This window comes from Achroia grisella, unplaced genomic scaffold, assembly GCF_030625045.1.
Source record: "Achroia grisella isolate CSIRO2021 unplaced genomic scaffold, CSIRO_AGI_Agris_v1 utg660, whole genome shotgun sequence".
Taxonomy (NCBI): domain Eukaryota; kingdom Metazoa; phylum Arthropoda; class Insecta; order Lepidoptera; family Pyralidae; genus Achroia; species Achroia grisella.
The window spans coordinates 1,764,720-1,783,741 of record NW_026712984.1 but is presented as its reverse complement, the minus strand read 5'-3'; the positions used below and the strand labels follow the sequence as shown (position 1 = coordinate 1,783,741).

Genomic DNA, 19,022 nt, shown 5'->3' with positions numbered 1-19,022 from the left:
TTAATTGTCTTGTCTACAACTATTGATGTAATGCGTACATATAAATAAATAAATAAATAATAGTACTAGCTTACCCCGCAAACCTTGTTTTGCCATATAACTCATGCTTTACCATTCCAGACCACTAAGAAGTCATGCCTCTTATCATGTAATTTGACTGCCTAATCGCACCTTACAACTAAAACTCACTTACACGGCAAGCAAGCAAGGCAAGATTCCAGCAGACATAGCAATCACTGAAGTATCCAGGTAGACTACTTTTTATATTAGAGATATCTGGATATCTAACCTCGCAAACGTTATTTTCCCATATAAATTAATATCGCTATTAAAAATAGGGCTTGATGGTAGAAGGGCGAAAATTTTAGATCGTAAGTATTTTTAATGCCACATTATAAGAAAATAACAAATAAAATTATGTCCAAAATACAAAAAATTCTTATCACTTAGGACTGAAAAATAGATTGAAGCCGATTCCCAGACCTATTGAATATGTTTTAAATATTCATAAAAATCGGTCAAGCCGTTTCAGCGGAGTATGGTAACTAACATTGTAACATGAGAATTTTATATGTTGCATATATTTTTTAAATGAAACTCGAATGGCATATAAGATGACAGACCATCTGATCGTAATGTGAAGCCTATTCTACCACTCAAGGACTATGATGACTTCGTACTATTTATGTACCTACTGCCATAATTCACCCTTCAAACTTTCTAACTATAATCCTTATGTATGTATCAGACTTTGGTCCGTGTTGGATAATTTTGTACGAGATTTTTATTTCTATGGAAATCGGTCATAATATGATGAGGTTTAGAGAACCAAATTATTCAAAGAGACTTCTTCGAAATGTTGAAAGTTGGCAAGCCTCTGACTGCTACATCTGGGATGATAGTCATGAAGTTATACCATTATTTCTACTAAAGCGAGTAGCAAACCACCCCTACATCCCTCCATACCTCTATCACCAAAAATACGCCGAGTTTGAAATGATATAGTCAATGTTTATATGCTACAGTAGTGGAGTAAAATAGAAGTAAAAAATGTATGAGAATTTAAATAACTATATTTTCGTATCTCACGACAATTACTTCGACTACATCCGGAAATCTATAAGAAGTTTAAGATATATTATTGGCTGATCCTCATAAATTTATAAATCATCAGTATTGGTTTCTAGTGATCTCGTAGTGGTCGAAATTTGACCTTATAATTTAAATTTTAAGTTTGACCGTTATTATGATTCTGTAGTCAAAAACAATGTTTACCTGTATTGTAACTGTTCGTCAAACGCATCATTTGTATATTTTACTAATCTTTGTACACTAATATTAGTCAGCTGGGAGATAATGCCATAAGGCACTAAGTTCCCTTATTGTAATATTTTTTTTTTGTTAACTTTAGAATAAATAATTAAATTAGAAAAGAGTAAAGTTTGTGAGTTTGGATCTTTGGCGTAATCTTCGGTACTACAGATCTAATTTTGAAAATACTTTTAATATTGTATAGCCTATTTATCAATGAAAGGCCTATATAGTCTAGAGGCTATATAGGCCTTCCTATATAACTGGACGCTACGTCGAATAAGAGCGGAGCTGCAATGAATAAAGTGTCATAAAACGAGGAAAATGTGACGCAGACAAAGTTGCGCTTGTCAGCTAGTTATAAATATAGATAGAGGTAATCGTTATTACCAAGACATGAGTTTAGCGATATGGTATCAATGTCTGACTACTGATTAGACAAACAATAAGCAAGCCATACTGTCTATATATTTTATTTATTTACGTAATCAACAAACAAAAGCGTTGTACGACGCAATATTATCAACTACATTACTAATACTGTTTTATCTGTTGGTTGCTATGGCGGGTGGAGGCCCGCCTGATGGTAAGTGGCAGCATGAATAGCAGCACAGATTTCTCGCTGTCATCTAACTGTGGTAACGCTCATGAGTTACCATTTTCATGGACAAATGAACGGCGTACTCTGTATTTTACCTGCTATATCTCATCTTTCTATCGGAGGTCTTAGTCATTCGAATTGCAACAATTGAGATGACGTGATGTCCGGAATACAGTTCAAGTATATAATATAATATCCCTGGACAAATCACACAACGCCGTCTAAGTCCAAAGCTAAGCAAGGCTTAAGTTACGGGTACTAGACAACTAATGTAAATACTTAGATATATATTTTTTTACTTAGATAAATACATACATAATATACACAGAAAACACTCAACAACAAACAATTATACTCATGAATACAAATGTTCGTATCGTGTGAGGAATAGAAACTGCGACGGATGCCATTTACCATCAGGTGGCCGTAAATAGTTCGCTAATACAGTCACATAAAAAAGACACAGCAAACTGTAATATTAGTACAGACTTAGTATTATGAACTACTAGCTGTGTTCGCGACTTCGTGGTTATCAAAATCACTATCGCAGATCATTTAAAGAGGAATAATTCTTTCATACATATTTTTGGGTAACTTGAACCGTTTGCGCACACTATAGAAGCCCTCAAATGTGTATAATTTGCCCCCTTTTTCCAACATTTTTCACTGATGCTTCGCTTCTATTGGTCGTAGCGTAATGTTATATAGCTCAAAGTCTTCCTCAACAAATGGACTATTATACGAAAAGAATTTTTCAAATCGAACCAGTTGTTTCTGAGATTAGCGCGTTCAAACAAACAAACAAATTCTTCAGCCTTATAATATTAGTATAGATTATTATCGCTATCTGTCTATTTGTTACATATCAGGTAATGTATGACGAAATCAACTTAGAATGACTTAATACAAGGTTTACGAGATCGCATCATAAATATACATACGTCATGAGTTTAGGTTCACACTATCAACACGTAATCTATTCTTTCTATTAAGGTTAAGGTTACAATATTATTAAGAAACACTTTGCTTTTAAACAATGAAAATCTTTTTTAACTATTCTATAGCTGCTGTCGACTGGCCTTTATAGCTTCACCGCACAAAATAGGGCGAGTGTAGAGGACGCTCCAAATACCCGGAAGGCTTTATTTTAATGGCAATTTCTGCTTTAAACAGGAGATCGCATTTAGATGCTACGCGTCATAAGTATGGGTTTATTTTCTACCAATGGGCCGCCCCGGCTTCGCACGGTTATTTAACAAAAAATATAAATTTTAACACACACAATATTACCCTTCGATATTGATGTTCTTTATAAATCTCCAGTACATAACTTTGCCATTATCGAAATTATCATATTTAAGCTTTTAGAAATATTCTATCGCTTATGTTCGTCAGGGATAATGTGGGATTCTAATGGTATGAGAATTTATCAAAATACACAGTAGTTTCGTAGCCAATTCAATGCAAACAAACAATTAAAACTTTCTTTTTATAATATTTATTTTTTTATTTAATCGTATACCAAAGTTTAATATATGTTTCAGTTGGACGATGAGATATGGCAGTCAAATTACAAAGTACTTTAGTTCTCCGGAATGACAAATCATAAATGATACCACGGAAGTCATATGACGTGATAAACGTTACCACTTACCATCATAGGCCGTCAGCTTGTTTACCTTTACAGTTACATAAAAAAATGTATTTTAGAGTAGGTACAAGGCTAATGTTACTGTTATTGTGTTTATGTAAATTCATCATTACGAAATAACTTGAAACCTTGTGAAATTTCCTTCTTGAACACAACTCACTCGAAATAACGTCTCATTGGGTTAATGCATGCAGACTAATTTAAAAAAACTTTTCAGCATCGGAAAATGTTTATTTTACGAGTAACCCTGAGGTAGAAAACTCTTACAACAGCTTTATGAAACAGTACTTAAATTCGTATCCGTTTTCGTTAAGCAAATAATCACTTTGTTTTAAGATAGCATTGTTAAACGAAATGTAAATTGAATCCATGGAACTATCTGTAGTGTTGATCGTTAACTATTTATTAAATACAAAAAAAATTGTTTAAAAATTAGTTTTAGTTAACACCTTTGACCATGAAATAGTTAAGGTTTATATTGAAAAGGAGTGTATACATATACTAAAGCCAATATTGAAAAAGAAATCCTAAAACAATTAAGTGTCAATTTCTTACATGTAATTCTGGCCTAAACCTTTAGACTTACATTTTTCAGAGTAAAAAGAAACAAAACAACTTTTAAATACCAATTCCGAAATTGGCTAATTGACAATTGTTTTTATATCATAAATGAATTTTTCGCTAAAATCTAGGAGTTATATTTAGAATTATTAGATAATACAATTAATAGTATTGTTTGATATATTTAAATAATATTGATTGACACCTAACTAAAATAAATGTCTATCTATATTTGACATATAATACAATTTTTATATGTAAATTCATTAATTCTATTGTATAATTTTATACGTGGACAATTTTATTAATACTGACATTCTTATATATTTATACCATATTTCATGCAAATAAATAAATACATTATATTATAAAAGACCTTTTTATATACTGTCTTAGTAAATTATTTTTTTCGAATAATTACAAGTTCAATGTAAACTGACACTGAGTCATTGTTTGTGTAATAATTATATATTTGTTAGGCGCCATCCGTAAATTACGTCATATGAATATCATGATTTTAGACCTCCGCTCTGGTCCTTGTCATAGTTGGTCACGCATGAGAGATTACCTCTCCAGTGTGACGTCACTTATTTTACAATTAAACATCAAGAAATTATTAAATTGAATTGACAAGCAAACAGCAGATACAAAATTAATTTCATTTTCGCTAAAATATTTTTAAATGCGAATATCACAAAATTTCTACCCCTTGTCACACTATGTCACATTTCGTCGACACAGTCACTTCCCTAACATGTGACATAATTTATAGCTGACCCTGTTTCTGTATTCGCAAAATCACCACATCTGTTCCACAAATAAATAATAAATGTGAATCAATCAAATACACTTAAGTGTGTCACGAACGAATTTATGAAATTGAAAACAATTGTTTTAAAAATAATAAAGGAAACATATGGGAGTTCATGGTCGAAAAAATAAACCATAGCATAGTGGCTTAAATACACAAGTAACAAGTAGGTCAGTTGATTAGTGTTAGTAAGTGATTGAAACATTCTACTAAACACTGGTTGCTGTCAGTAACCAAATGAATAAATAAACGAAATTTCGTTTATTTACTCATTTGGCTTAATGGAATTGAATAATATTATTGCTATACATTTGGAGAATACGCACAGAGAAATTTGATACAAATTCATCTGCATGGGCATTTAACATGCGCAAATTTTCATATTTTATTTCACGCCCTTCCAGACATTGTTTTGAGAAAACAAATATCTTATTACCGTCCTCATGATACGACATATCTATGTCAAATTTGATTTAATATCTGTTCATCTGTTTAGTGATTAAGAGGTAACAAATTAAAAACATACAAATACACTTTCCCACTTATAATATTAGTAGATAATAACATATGTTTCTTTCTTTCGTATTTATAATTATAACCACTCTAGCCAACGTCAGCCAACTCTCTATTGTCAGTGCCAAATTATAATAGGATGATGTAAATTTGTCGCTCGTAAAACCTGCTAAAAACACATCTAGCCGCCCCTTGTATAGTTCCATTCAAATGTGCAGTGAAATGTGGGCAATTCAATACGGAATCTACGAGGATTAACGTCAACAAACACCTTGGGAACCGCGGCCAGTTTTCATTTACAACTTCAAAGAAAGAAGGTTCTTAATTCGCTGATGTGTAAATATTATTGTAACAGTCAATAGCATTTAGCAATCCAATGTTTTCCGAAATAGTAAGGTTACAATCTCGTGTTGATCATGTCTGGATCAAGGTCAAGGTTAAATGATGGGATTTGTGTTGAAAAACTTTTAAAAATTCTTACTATGCTATTACAAATGTTCACACTGACAATGTGACAGCCTATTTTTCATTCGCGTGACATAAAAGAAAGGGCGGTAAATTATTTTTTTATTGTCACCGAAATAGCATTTCATAATCCTGGATTATTGTTATTATTATATATACATATAAATAAAATTGGAGTGTTTGTTTGTAATATTGAAATAACCGTTTTTTACTACATGCATATGAATATATATACGGTACATATACCAAATAAACATTTTTTATCATTTTTGTCTGTCTGTCTGTCGGTCTGTTTGTTCCGACTAATCTCTGAAATGGCTGGGCCGATTTTGACGAGACTTTTTTTGGCAGGTAGCTGATGTAATAAGGAGTAACTTAGGCTACTTTTATATTAGAGAAATAAAGTTATTTTCCACGCGGACGAAGTCGTGGGAACAGCTAGTAATAAATAAAACTAGAAAAATCTTTTATCAAATATACTTAATACAACTACTTTCGATTAATCAGTTTTCTGATTGTACCACTCTTTTGGAAAGGAGTTTCAGTCAAGAAGATTAAACAAGAAACTTGCTAGTTGCTTTCAAAAAATTTGCATTTCTAGTTCTACGTCTATCCTCATGACATATTATAGTCAGGTCTTTCATTAATATCAGTTATTTATATATTTGTAATATTGTAATATATTTTGTTAAAAATATTCTATGTAAATCCATAAACCACATAGTAAAGAAGTGTCTTTCCATGGCTACAATGAAAAGAGGACGAGGTAGGCCACTAAATACCTGGTCGACTAATGTCCATAAAGACATGAAGGAGTTGGGCCTGTCAAAGGACCAGTTTACCAGCGAAATGAATCGCGGCTCAAAATTAGGAAAGCCGACCCCGCGTATCTGGGAGAGGCAAGAATGAAGAAGATTGTAAAACAGTTGTCACAATTACAATAGTAGGTAAATGACACAGCGTAACATAGGATTATGTAAATTGTAAAAAGACATTTGTGAGTACAACATATATATAATACGGAAATAAATAAATTATTGACATAAATTGACAATGTCTCGGACTACCTCCACCGGGATAGTAGTCGTGATGTTACGTTTGTGTGGCATAATAATAATCTCAGGACAATTCACACAGCGCCATCTAGTCCCAAGTTAAGCTAGCTAAAGCTTGTGTTATGGGTACTAGATAACTGATACAAATACATAGATTTTTTTTTTCGTAAATACATACATATTATACATAGAAAATACCCAGACCGATACAAACAATCATACTCGTGAATACAAATGTTTGTGCCGTGCGAGGAATCGAACCCGCGACCATTGGACATAAAGCGGTGTGCTGGACCGCTATACCACCAAGGTCGTCAATATCGTCATAATAAAAAAAATATAAAGCGACTCAAAATTAGGAAAGCCGACCCCGCGTATCTGGGAGAGGCAAGAATGAAGAAGATTGTAAAACAGTTGTCACAATTACAATAGTAGGTAAATGACACAGCGTAACATAGGATTATGTAAATTGTAAAAAGACATTTGTGAGTACAACATATATGTATATAATACGGAAATAGGTACTGATTTTCCTGATACAATTTCTATATATACACATATAAATAAAATTGGAGTGTCTGTTTGTAATGAAATAACCGTCACTACATGCATATGAATATATATATATATGGTACATACACCAAAATAATATTTTTTACAATTTTGTCTGTCAGTTTCAGATATTAGCCGGAACAAACAGACATGTTTGTTCCGGCTAATCTCTGAAATGGCGGAACCGATTTTGACGGGACTTTTTTTGGCAGGTAGCAAATGTAATAAGGAGTAACTTAGGGTTTTTTATTTTAGAAAAATATTTTTCTTTTTAAATAATAAAGTAATGTTGCAAAATACCACGCGGACGATATCGCGCGTACAGCTAGTTTCACAATATCGATTTTCTTACACAATGGTATTAATTCAAGTTTACCCGTTTAGTCGTCAAAAGATAACAAACAGATAGACAAACACACTGTCACATTTATGATAGTATAAGTGTGGATAAAAAATCGCAACCTCCCATACGAACATTCATATATTATAAGCCGATAATTCAGTGAAAGTGTTTGCAATATCACAATAGTTTATCCGACATTCTCTTCTGATATGTTATCAGCATCTACGGTATTCGAATTCCTGAGATAACTAAAGTATATTTGGACTCTGAACGTACACAACACAGTCATATGCTGTGAAATTGCAATTATTTATTATGCAAATACAACGCTGTAATATTCTAATAATTTGTAAAACTTAGGTTCATTTTGCTTTTTTTTTCAGACTACTCTAATGCTGTTGGCCGCAGCGGGCCTTTACAGCTTCACCGGACGATATTAATTTATATATAAAGGCACTAATATTTTATATGTAAAGGAATTTAATGAGTATAATTTTTATTGCGTTTTTTAATATTCAAAATTGTCATGAAAGGCAAAAACATGAACAAATAATAATAATTTATAAATATAAATTTATTTCTCCTCACAAACGTATATAGCAATAAATACATGTAGTATTTTTGTTACTATCTTATTAATATGATAAACGCAAAAGTTTGTCAGTATGAACGGATTTTGATGAAAAACTACTGAACGGATTTTGATGAAACTGTACAGTAATATAGCTTATACATCAGAATAACACATAGGCTATAATTTAAAAAATAATATTTTGTAAATTGAGAGAATTATAATGATAAATGTCAAGTTAGTGTGATGCAGACGAAGTGGGATCAGCTAGTATACTATAATTATTCAATGTATGTTATAGTTTATATACAATGTATGTTAATGTTTATAAACAAAATATGAATACAATAATATTTTTTAATTAGTGACAGTAGAAATGTGTACCTGCTTGCGCTGATGGTATACCCTATACTAGTGGAGTAGATAGAAAATAGGATTATAGGATAGAAATCTATACCTACATATAAATAAAAAAGGAGTGTCTGTTTGTAATATTGAAACAACTGTTTTTACTACATGCATATCAATACACCGAAATAACATTTTTTACAATATTTGTCTGTCTATCTGTCTGTTTGTTCCGGCTAATCTCTGTAATGACTGGACCGATTTTAACGGTGCTTTTTTTGGCAGGGAGCTGATGTAATAAGGAGTAACTTAGGCTATTTTTATTTTCGAAAAATTATCTAATTAACTTTTTTGTTAAATTTCACGCGGTACGTCACGAGTACAGCTAGTAGGAAATATAGGAAAGCTATAAGCTATATAACATCACTCTATGACTAATAAGAGCGGGTCTGTAATGAAAAATTGTAAATTCGAGGAAAATATGATCAGACGAAGTTGTACGCTTTAGCCAGTTTAAAATAAAAACGTCATCATGCATATATTCATTAACTGATCCGCATTTAATATAAAACTAGTCCAATTTAGTCCATTATTATGCTAAATTATGATATAGTCTGGAATTAATAACTTGTTTTTTAGGGTTCTAAACTGAAGAAAAATAAAATTATTTTTTAACTTATTTTTTATGTAATTTGAATTATAATACTACTGAATTGTCCAGGGAATTCACATGCCATCTATATACTTATATCTATATATATTATATTATATATATTATATCTATATATACATCCCATATACTGCCATCTAATGCCAGTACCAAGCTTGTGTTGTGGATTATAAAATACATTTTTTTGTGAATACATACATACACAGAAACACCCAGACCGATATAAACAATCATACTCATGAATACAAATTTTTATACCGAGCGAAGAATTGAACTCATAACCAACGGAAGGTTGGTGTCGTAATCCTCCAGATCACTAAGTTAAACAAGCTGACGGCAAGCAGTGAACTGTAAGTTAATTTTCTTTGTAGAAGCTTAGCAATTGCTAATATAAAAACTATCACGACATTAATATTAATATTATACAAATATATATATTATATGAAAACGTCGTGGCCCAGTAATTTTCTACCCAGACTTACATCTAAAGGTCGTAAGCTCAAATCTGGTCTATATAAAACAATATGTCTATTTATATTTATTTCTGTTTCACTCTCCGGTGAAAGAAATAAAACTACAAATGTAAAATTAATCACAGCGATAGCATAGGCTCGCTTCCTGCCGTGTTAGATTCACAATATATTCAGTGAAATGTCAAGAGTTGTATTTATGCATGATGTCGATAATTGACAATGTCTCGGACTACCTCCACCAGGATAGTAGTCGTGATGTTACGTTTGTGTGGCATAATAATAATAATAATAATAATAATAAGAAGAAGAAAACCAGCAAAAGCTGAGAAAAAATAAAGAATAACAATAATAATAATAATTTCAGGACAATTCACACAGCGCCATCTAGACCCAAGTTAAGCTAGCTAAAGCTTGTGTTATGGGTACTAGATAACTGATACAAATACATAGATTTTTTTTCGTAAATACATACATATTATACATAGAAAATACCCAGACCGATACAAACAATCATACTCGTGAATACAAATGTTTGTGCCGTGCGAGGAATCGAACCCGCGACCATTGGACATAAAGCGGTGTGCTGGACCGCTATACCACCAAGGTCGTCAATATCGTCATAATAAAAAATATATAAAAAAGACCATCGTCCCTCTATCATTAATCAGTGAATTAGGTATGTCATGCTTCACATATTTACTTCAGTGATAAAAAATATCATAAAGTCGTATGCAAATATTACAGGCAAAATAGAACAACGCTTCTAACTGATATAGTTACTGAGATATCATCAAAAACCCTCCACAAACAAACTCAATTAGATCGCTCCAATTTTATAAACGTACAACTGGTGACCTCTTCTTCGTACGCATGCAGTTTGTCCTTCAACAAGTATATCTATTACTTTTATGATGTAAATTCATCATTAAAATAATAAATATAAAATTTACTTGAGAAATTATTATCAAATATTTAAAAGTTCATCGTTATATTGATATATACGTGAAGCGAAAACTTTGTACATGCTTTTACGAAAATTCCGCGGACAGAGAAGTATGAAATTGACATTTATAATTCATATCGCGAAGGAGGGCAGACTACTAATATATTTTTTATTATGTATACAAAATACATTAAATCAATAAAAAAAACATTACATTTGACGACCTCGGTGGTCTAGCGGTCTAGCACACCGCTTTACGTCCGATGGTCGCGGTATAACATTTGTATTCATGAGTATGATTGTTTGTATCGGTCTGGGTGTTTTCTATGTATATTATGTATGTATTTACGAAAAAAAAATTATCTATGTACTTGTATCAGTTATCTAGTACCCGTAACACAAGCTTTAGATAGCTTAACTCGGGTCTAGATGGCGCTGTGTGAATTGTCCTGAGATTATTATTATTATTACAAACAGTACCATCTATTTGACACACCACATATATACTTTTCGTTGAATTGTTATTGCTAGTTCATAAATATATTTTACAAAAATTCCAATCATATTTACATATGGTGTATAGTTCTTGGTATATTATTATTAGATATTATTCGGAACCCACGGTTTCAGAATTGAATTCACAATTAGCCGTTTTTTATTTACGATGAATACAAACCTGCAAATTGATTACATTTTACACCTAACGAATATTAATTTAAATATATAATCATATGATGTGGAATTAATTGCGTTGTTTTTTTTATAAACAACTTACTATTTTGTATAAAAGCACTAAAATGTTTCGGCATCCGAGCTTTTAGACACCAAGGTAAATCTAATCGAATTGGATTTTTTTTTTCACACAGCGCCATCTAGACCCAAGTTAAGCTAGCTAGAGCTTGTGTTATGGGTACTAGATAACTGATACAAATACATAGATATTTTTTTTTTGTAAATACATACATATTATATATAGAAAACACCCAGACCGATACAAATAATCATACTCATGAATACAAATGTTTGTGCCGTGCGAGGAATCGAACCCGCGACCATCGGTCGTAAAGCGGTGTGCTTGACCGCTAGACCACCGAGGTCGGTTTGTTATTGAGGTTTCCATCACCAGTGAGGCGGTTAGAAATATATATTGATGCACAAAGTTCAATACGCACAACAGTCCAAAAGCGAGTCTAAATGATTCCGCATTACAACAGTAAAGTACAACATACGATGCGACACGAAACAAAGTTTAGTATCCGCAACATTACAACTGACGAACTTTATGCTTTAATCCGTGATCAAAAAACCACAACTCTTTTAAACAGCCAAAGATGGTTATTAATTCGGGTATGTATATGTATATAGGTCACTGTTGTTGACAGCTTGTCTACCATTATTTTTATAAATATTAATATTATTTTGATATTTTCTTTTTATATATTTTTTATCACTTGCTGATCCCCTCTTGGGAAATATATAACGCAAAATTATTCCCGCTTTTCATTGTACTCCAGTAATCGCCTAGTAGTCTAAATAGGATCATAATTCATTTAAATTATAGATTTGAACATTATTGTCAAAGACTATTCTTCTATAATAACAGGCAGTGGTAGTTGCATAAGCAATAAACAGATAAGTATGTATGTTTGTGTGTGTCAAATACATGGCAATGTGTGTAATGTTTTTTAATGTATTTTTATGCATAGTAATATAAATATATAAACAATAAGTGTGCTAAAATATCATACTCCTTCCGCACAATTTTCGTAAAATGGGATACAAAGTTGTTTCACGAATTATTGTATAGATAATTGTGTAGTGATCCGCTCCAGTTACAGTACCTTTAGTCGACAGTTTTCGACTAGTATGATAATACATTTGTTACTTATATCTTCACGACTGTTATACTATAAGGGGTAGTTACAGTAATTGATATTGCAACAACGTCTCTATAACGTTAGTCGTGGTAATAACAACTAGACCAAAACGCTCTCATTTGTTTTTATTTCCAAATAACTATCAGATAAAATCATACTTCAAATATTATTCAAACAAGTCTATATAAATAAAGATACATTCTTATTTCTTTATCAACATGTTTTTATCTTCTTATCTATTTGACTATATTCTCTTGTCTGTCTATGAAAATAGCAACAGCTGATTGCAGTACTGTTTGACATTATTAACCTTACACCAAATTCTAGACAGTTTTTTGGGTATAAACTAATTCGTTAAGTTCTATGTAATCCTATTAATATTATAAACGCGAAAGTTAATATAATAAGACACCATTGCTAGCAATGTACCATGTTAGGTCGACCTCCACGCGGTTCCCCCTGGAAACCGTCGTGATAAATTCTTAATGAATTTGTCACGATGGGCTAACTGACCTGACTTCGTGTTCATCTCATCATCCTCCACTGGTGCCCCTCCAGGGTAAACCGTTAGCGCAGGTTGGTGAACCATTCCATTATCATACACAAAAAAAAGATATAATAAGACGCATGGATGTATGTTATTCTTTCACCCAAAAACTACTGAACGGTATTTGATGATACTACTAGATGCAGAAATATAGCTTATAGATCAGAGTAATACGTAGGCTATAGTATTGTTTTGTATCTACCGCTCATTCGGAATGTCACTGAGGTAAACTTTTTAAAAAGTCTGAATAAGATCTGCTTTAGCACCTATTTATTTTTATTACTTCCAACATCATTTATACATATATATGAACCTAATATTTAAATTATTTTATTGACGTTTTTACACTCGATTTACTTTGGTAAAATTAGAAAATATATGACGTCACATTATAGAGGGGGAGTGTCACAAATGTGACTAGCTGTAACAAGAAGAAAAATCATGAAATCAAGTTTTTTTTATTAGGGAGTTGGGCTATTGTCTGATCCTTGGACCTGGAGCACTGCGACCTACATAGATCAATTGTGCTCGCCCTTTTTCAGAGGTCACTACCTAGACCTGTTAGAGACAAGTATTGACCAAAAAAGAGAACAAATTTATGTAACATAATTTATAAATCCGCAAAGAAGAATTGGAAGAATAAAAAATAGAGCATTGAAATTATGACAAAATTACATCCAGTTGTCCTGTTGACGTCAGTCTCCAATTTTCAGGTAATCTGAAACTTTACCTCGAAATGAAGTGTCACATTGGATTTCATTAATGTTTCAGCGCCCTGTATTTAGGTCGGCTACCTTATTATTTATTGCGATGAATGTCCATCTGTTTCGCAATTAGACGCATTATATGTACGGTACTATTGTAAACAGAAGTGAATTCAAAATAAAGTATCATTCGATAGGTGCTGTAAATAGACTATTTATAAATCTTTCTCTCAACTTTGTCTGTGTTTATTTAGATATATAGTTTGACTTAATAATAGATTGTACGATAAAGATAGACTTATCGTACAATCTATTATTAAGTCAAATTGATGGGTTTTACAAATAGACTATGTCTTTCTTTGAACTTGTATCCGTCGTTGTCATACAATCTATTATCAAGCCAACTACCTTCAATTGTTTAGTGTTGAATTTAATAAACATAAAATAAAACAGACGCTCTCGCATTTATACTAAATACCAACTTACTCGAGGCTTTGGCTGCTTTTTTGAGATAAAAGATAATCTAAGTCTGTCCTTTTAATAAATCAAATCTACCTTTTTGTCAAACTTTGTTAAAATACGTTCAGCCTTTAAAATACGTTTCCTTGTGAAACTGTAATAAATAGAAAGACAGACGCCATTCATATTTATAATACTACTAACTACGCGCCCTGGCTTCGCACGGGTGTACAATATATTATATATATAATCCCTTCCTCTAGAGTCACTCAATCCATTAAAAAAACCGTAATAAAAAAACATACAACAGAATGAATAAATTTGTTTTTATAAATTCTCTTCGTGACAGTACTATGATATTAATGTTTCTTACATTTTATTTGGGACACGGGAATTCTTGTGATGTTCACTTAGTATAATTCTTACACTGTGTGATGTCATTTGTAATGGTTTTTGGCGCAATAAATAAATGTGTCAACCTATTTCATTATTACAGACAATACATCAACTAAACGGTCAAATTAAAAGATTAACGAGCTGTAGTTATTATAATAGCCTTTGAAATTGTGAGTTTAATCAAATTTAACTAATATTTTTGTTGTCCCCAAAAAATATGGTAAATATATAACTAAGATTTTGATAGAAAATTAAGGCTAAAGTTATTCTATACTCGCGGATAAGAACCAGTAAAGTGTGTCGATTGTGAGTAATCGTGAAGGTATTACAAGTAATCGTTTCTAAATATTCAATCTAAGGCTCGATTTTTCAGTAAATACCATGGGCATATCTGAATTTTTAAAAAAATAGAGATTATTGATAAATTAAAAAAAAATGAGATTGTGTAATAATTGCACCCATACAAAATCAGGCCATATGGCTAGTGTATAATATACAGATTTTCTTAGATGTTATTTTCTTTATCGCATTCAAAAGAGCAATTCACAAGAAGAACTGCAAGTAACTTGTGAGTTGCTCTTTTGAATGCGACCTAACATAAAGAAAATAACATCTAAGAAAATCTGTCTGCCTAATAAATAAATAAAAAAGTCTTCTCGAGTCTGCTTTCCGAATTTTTCCGTGGAATAAAAAAATATGACTATTCAAAAATGCTGGTATTCAGTTTATTTGAATAAAGATTATTTCTATCTCTATTTCTTCAATTTACAAAGTTTTGTGACGATTTCTAAAACATATCCGTACATCCTTGACATATAGTAATGTCAACTATTTGACCTGCATCGTAAACAGCTGAACATCTCAGATGTGTTAAGTATTCTAATATTATTATTTCATTATTACTGTGTATTTATGGATTTATTTCAAATTTACTACCTCATAAATATAGTATTAATATTATTACCACCGACGGCCTCGGTAGTCTAGCGGTATAGCACACTGCCTTACTTCCGATGGTCGCGCGTTCGATTCCTCGTAATGTACAAACATTTGTATTCATAAGTATCATTGTTTGTATCGGTCTGGGTACTTTCTATGTATAATGTGTATGTATTTACGAAAAAAAACAAGGTATTTATATAAGTTATCTAATCCAATAACACAAGCTTTAGCTAACCTGCCATGGGTCTATAGTAGATGGCGCTCTGTAAATTATCCTGAGAGTATTATTATTGTTATAAAACCTTGGACAATTCCCACCGCCATCTTTCCGAAGTTATCCAGAGTTCGTGTTATGAATATATACTTGACACATGATAAATAGTATTTAAATACATTTTTTTTGTATGTACATTAATTATATTTAAATAAATAAATAAAATTAATATATTAAAAAAACACAAGACTAGAACAAACAATCATACTCATGACTACAAATAGTTGTACGATGGAATCGAAACCACGACCATTAGATGTATGGTGTCCTAAACCACTAAACCAATGCGGCCGTTAACGTAACTTTTTTATTTATCGTAATTAAATTACAATAAAATATATTTCCTAAACAAGAAACACAGTAAAAATTAGTAATATTTTTCTACGATATGATCTAAGTAAATCAAATTATATACACTCAGATCATATTGTAAAAATATAATTTACATTTTTAAGGTCAAGCAGATTTTGTTTAATATATAGAACAAAGTCTGCCTGATATTAAAAATGATGAGCATCAATTTTGAAATTATTTAAGAGTTATAAAATACTTACCACTCATTACAGCCTTGCAGCACCTTATCTCCAGGTATATGCAATTTGTTCTTATACTTGCAGCCCTCCAATACATTCGGTGGTGGTGATATCCCCAAGCAGACTTCTTCATAATCAGGACAGCAGTCATCGTGGACCCTCGACCGGTTGCAGAATTGATCGCAATAGCATAGGGTCGCTGAAAATTACATTAAATTTAATGATTTATTTATTTACGTCGTGCTACGCGAGCTTTACAGTTAAATAAATAAATAAAAATAATATATTAAAAAAACACAAGACTAGAACAAACAATCATACTCATGACTCCAATTAGTTGTACGATGGAATCGAAACCACGACCATTAGATGTATGGAGGTGTCCTAAACCACTAAACCACTGCGGCCGTTAACGTAACAACAAAATATTATCGATGGTTTTAGTTTGTCTGATGTTTTAGCTAATCGATTATTTCAGGTATTTCAGGTATTCCCACTTAGGAAATTGTATACATATACATACACTTATATACACACTATTTACTAATATATATATTTTATTGCACTTTTAAATACATTATTAAACGTAATTAAATAAAAAGTGAGCAAAGGTGGACTTATCTCTAAAAGAGATCTCTACCAGTTAACCCAACAATGAGGCATAACTATTAGTGAGTGGGTAACACATGTTCAACTAACAATTATAGTTGAAATGTCAAAAATAAAACGAAATAAAGCAATTGAAATTCACCAAATTAAATAATGTTCTAAATATATCACTATAATAAAATATGTGTATTTTATTATACTGTTGTTTTAATTTTACATACTACATAAATAATCTGCTATCCTACGAAACTCCAGCAAATTACAAGTAAATATGTCTAGATTTCGAAATCGATTAACTATACCGTTAGACTCAATGCCAGAGAAATAGGAGCCTGTTTGGCCAGCTATATTCTTCTCCATGGAACATCAAACTAGTGCCGTCTTCGTGCTTGCACATAATTATTGGGCGTTCTTATGGATATTGATGTTAATACCGTTTGGTTACATTTTTCACCTCTCAAGAATTTCACTGCATATTTCATTAACTGTGTTGTTGTCTTACTTCGAGTGTGTCATATCCCACCATCCCCAAAAAACCTAGTGGGATTCATTAGGATATGTGACTTTATAACGATACTGTCTTTGATATATGTATCGTATAATGCAGTGTTCCACAAAGCAGCAAGTTCAATCCCATTTACATATAACGAAAACTGTCCGTTTGTGTGTTAACGTTTGAAGTAAAACGGCTGAAGTAATTAGGATTAAATTTTCAAAGTATGTGTTGTATTTTTCGGACTACTCTAATAGTGCTGGTCGCAGTAGGCCTTTACAGCTTCACCGGAAGATAGTGCAGATGGCACTACCCGCGTAAGTACTTATGGGACGTCTGAACTCCCGCATGACGGATACAACTTTAGTTTTAGTCGCACCGTCCTAATTTTCATTTTCGTTTGAAATGGCCGGGGATATGTTGTTATGTAATAACAAACATATAGACGAAAGAATTCTGAATTAATTTTGTGATACAACCTCCAATTTTATTAATTAAATAATGATTTAATTATTATCTCTCTCTCTGGTGTAAAGTTGTATTTCAAGTTACCACAATTCCGCTTTCTTCCGCCGATATACTTTATATATACACATTAACTATGTCGAAAGTACTTTATGCGCGTTTCAGATATCAACAGAGTGTTTTCGGGAGAAGGTGTAGGTACAATTCGTTAAGGTTTTCTAAATGATATTTGAATGTAATACCCGTACAAATCTGAGGTCATAGTTAAGCTTATCTCAAAAACTAATTACTTCTACGACTAAATATATACGAGACTACATCCGAAGCACCAGTTTTCAAATAAAAAAAAGTCCTAAGACAACGCACATAAAAATACAGTCTGTTTGACTAGTACCTAGTAGACTAGTACTAGTCTCCTTTCTCGATGTTGTAAAAAAATTAGGGACGCATACATTTAAAGTACATGTGCGAACCCGGGCCACATTGCGAGTACAAAAGACATAGAATATATTATTAAACAATAGGAAACCAGATCCTTGAAAAATTATACTGAAAACCATTTGAACCACTTTCGGATATTTGACTCTGATAATGTAGACAAACATACAGACAACCTTGGGTCTTGATTTATGGTCATAGCAGATAGGGCATACCTAAGGTTTTATCACTATCTCGTTTATTCAGCTTACATATACACCTAATACAATACACCATTAACACAAACATTTTGGATTTTTTTGGAACTAGGCTTTAAAATTAGAACTTTAGAGTTGATTTTACAAATTTTGTAAATTTTTACTTAAATATAATATAAGGGTGTGAGGTATATATTCTCTTGTCAAAATGAGAATGGAC

The 19,022-nt window shown here is 31.8% G+C and overlaps 1 protein-coding gene across 1 annotated transcript in view; it reads right to left on the bottom strand.

Moving 5' to 3' along the window:
* The window catches only part of LOC131849737 (uncharacterized peptidase C1-like protein F26E4.3), a 77,838-nt gene that overhangs the window by 33,276 nt on the left and 25,540 nt on the right, over positions 1-19,022 (bottom strand). Inside the window, exon 3 of the mRNA XM_059199852.1 lies at positions 16,622-16,799. Coding sequence (XP_059055835.1) covers positions 16,622-16,799 — 178 coding nt within the window. The remainder of the gene's footprint in view (positions 1-16,621; positions 16,800-19,022) is intronic.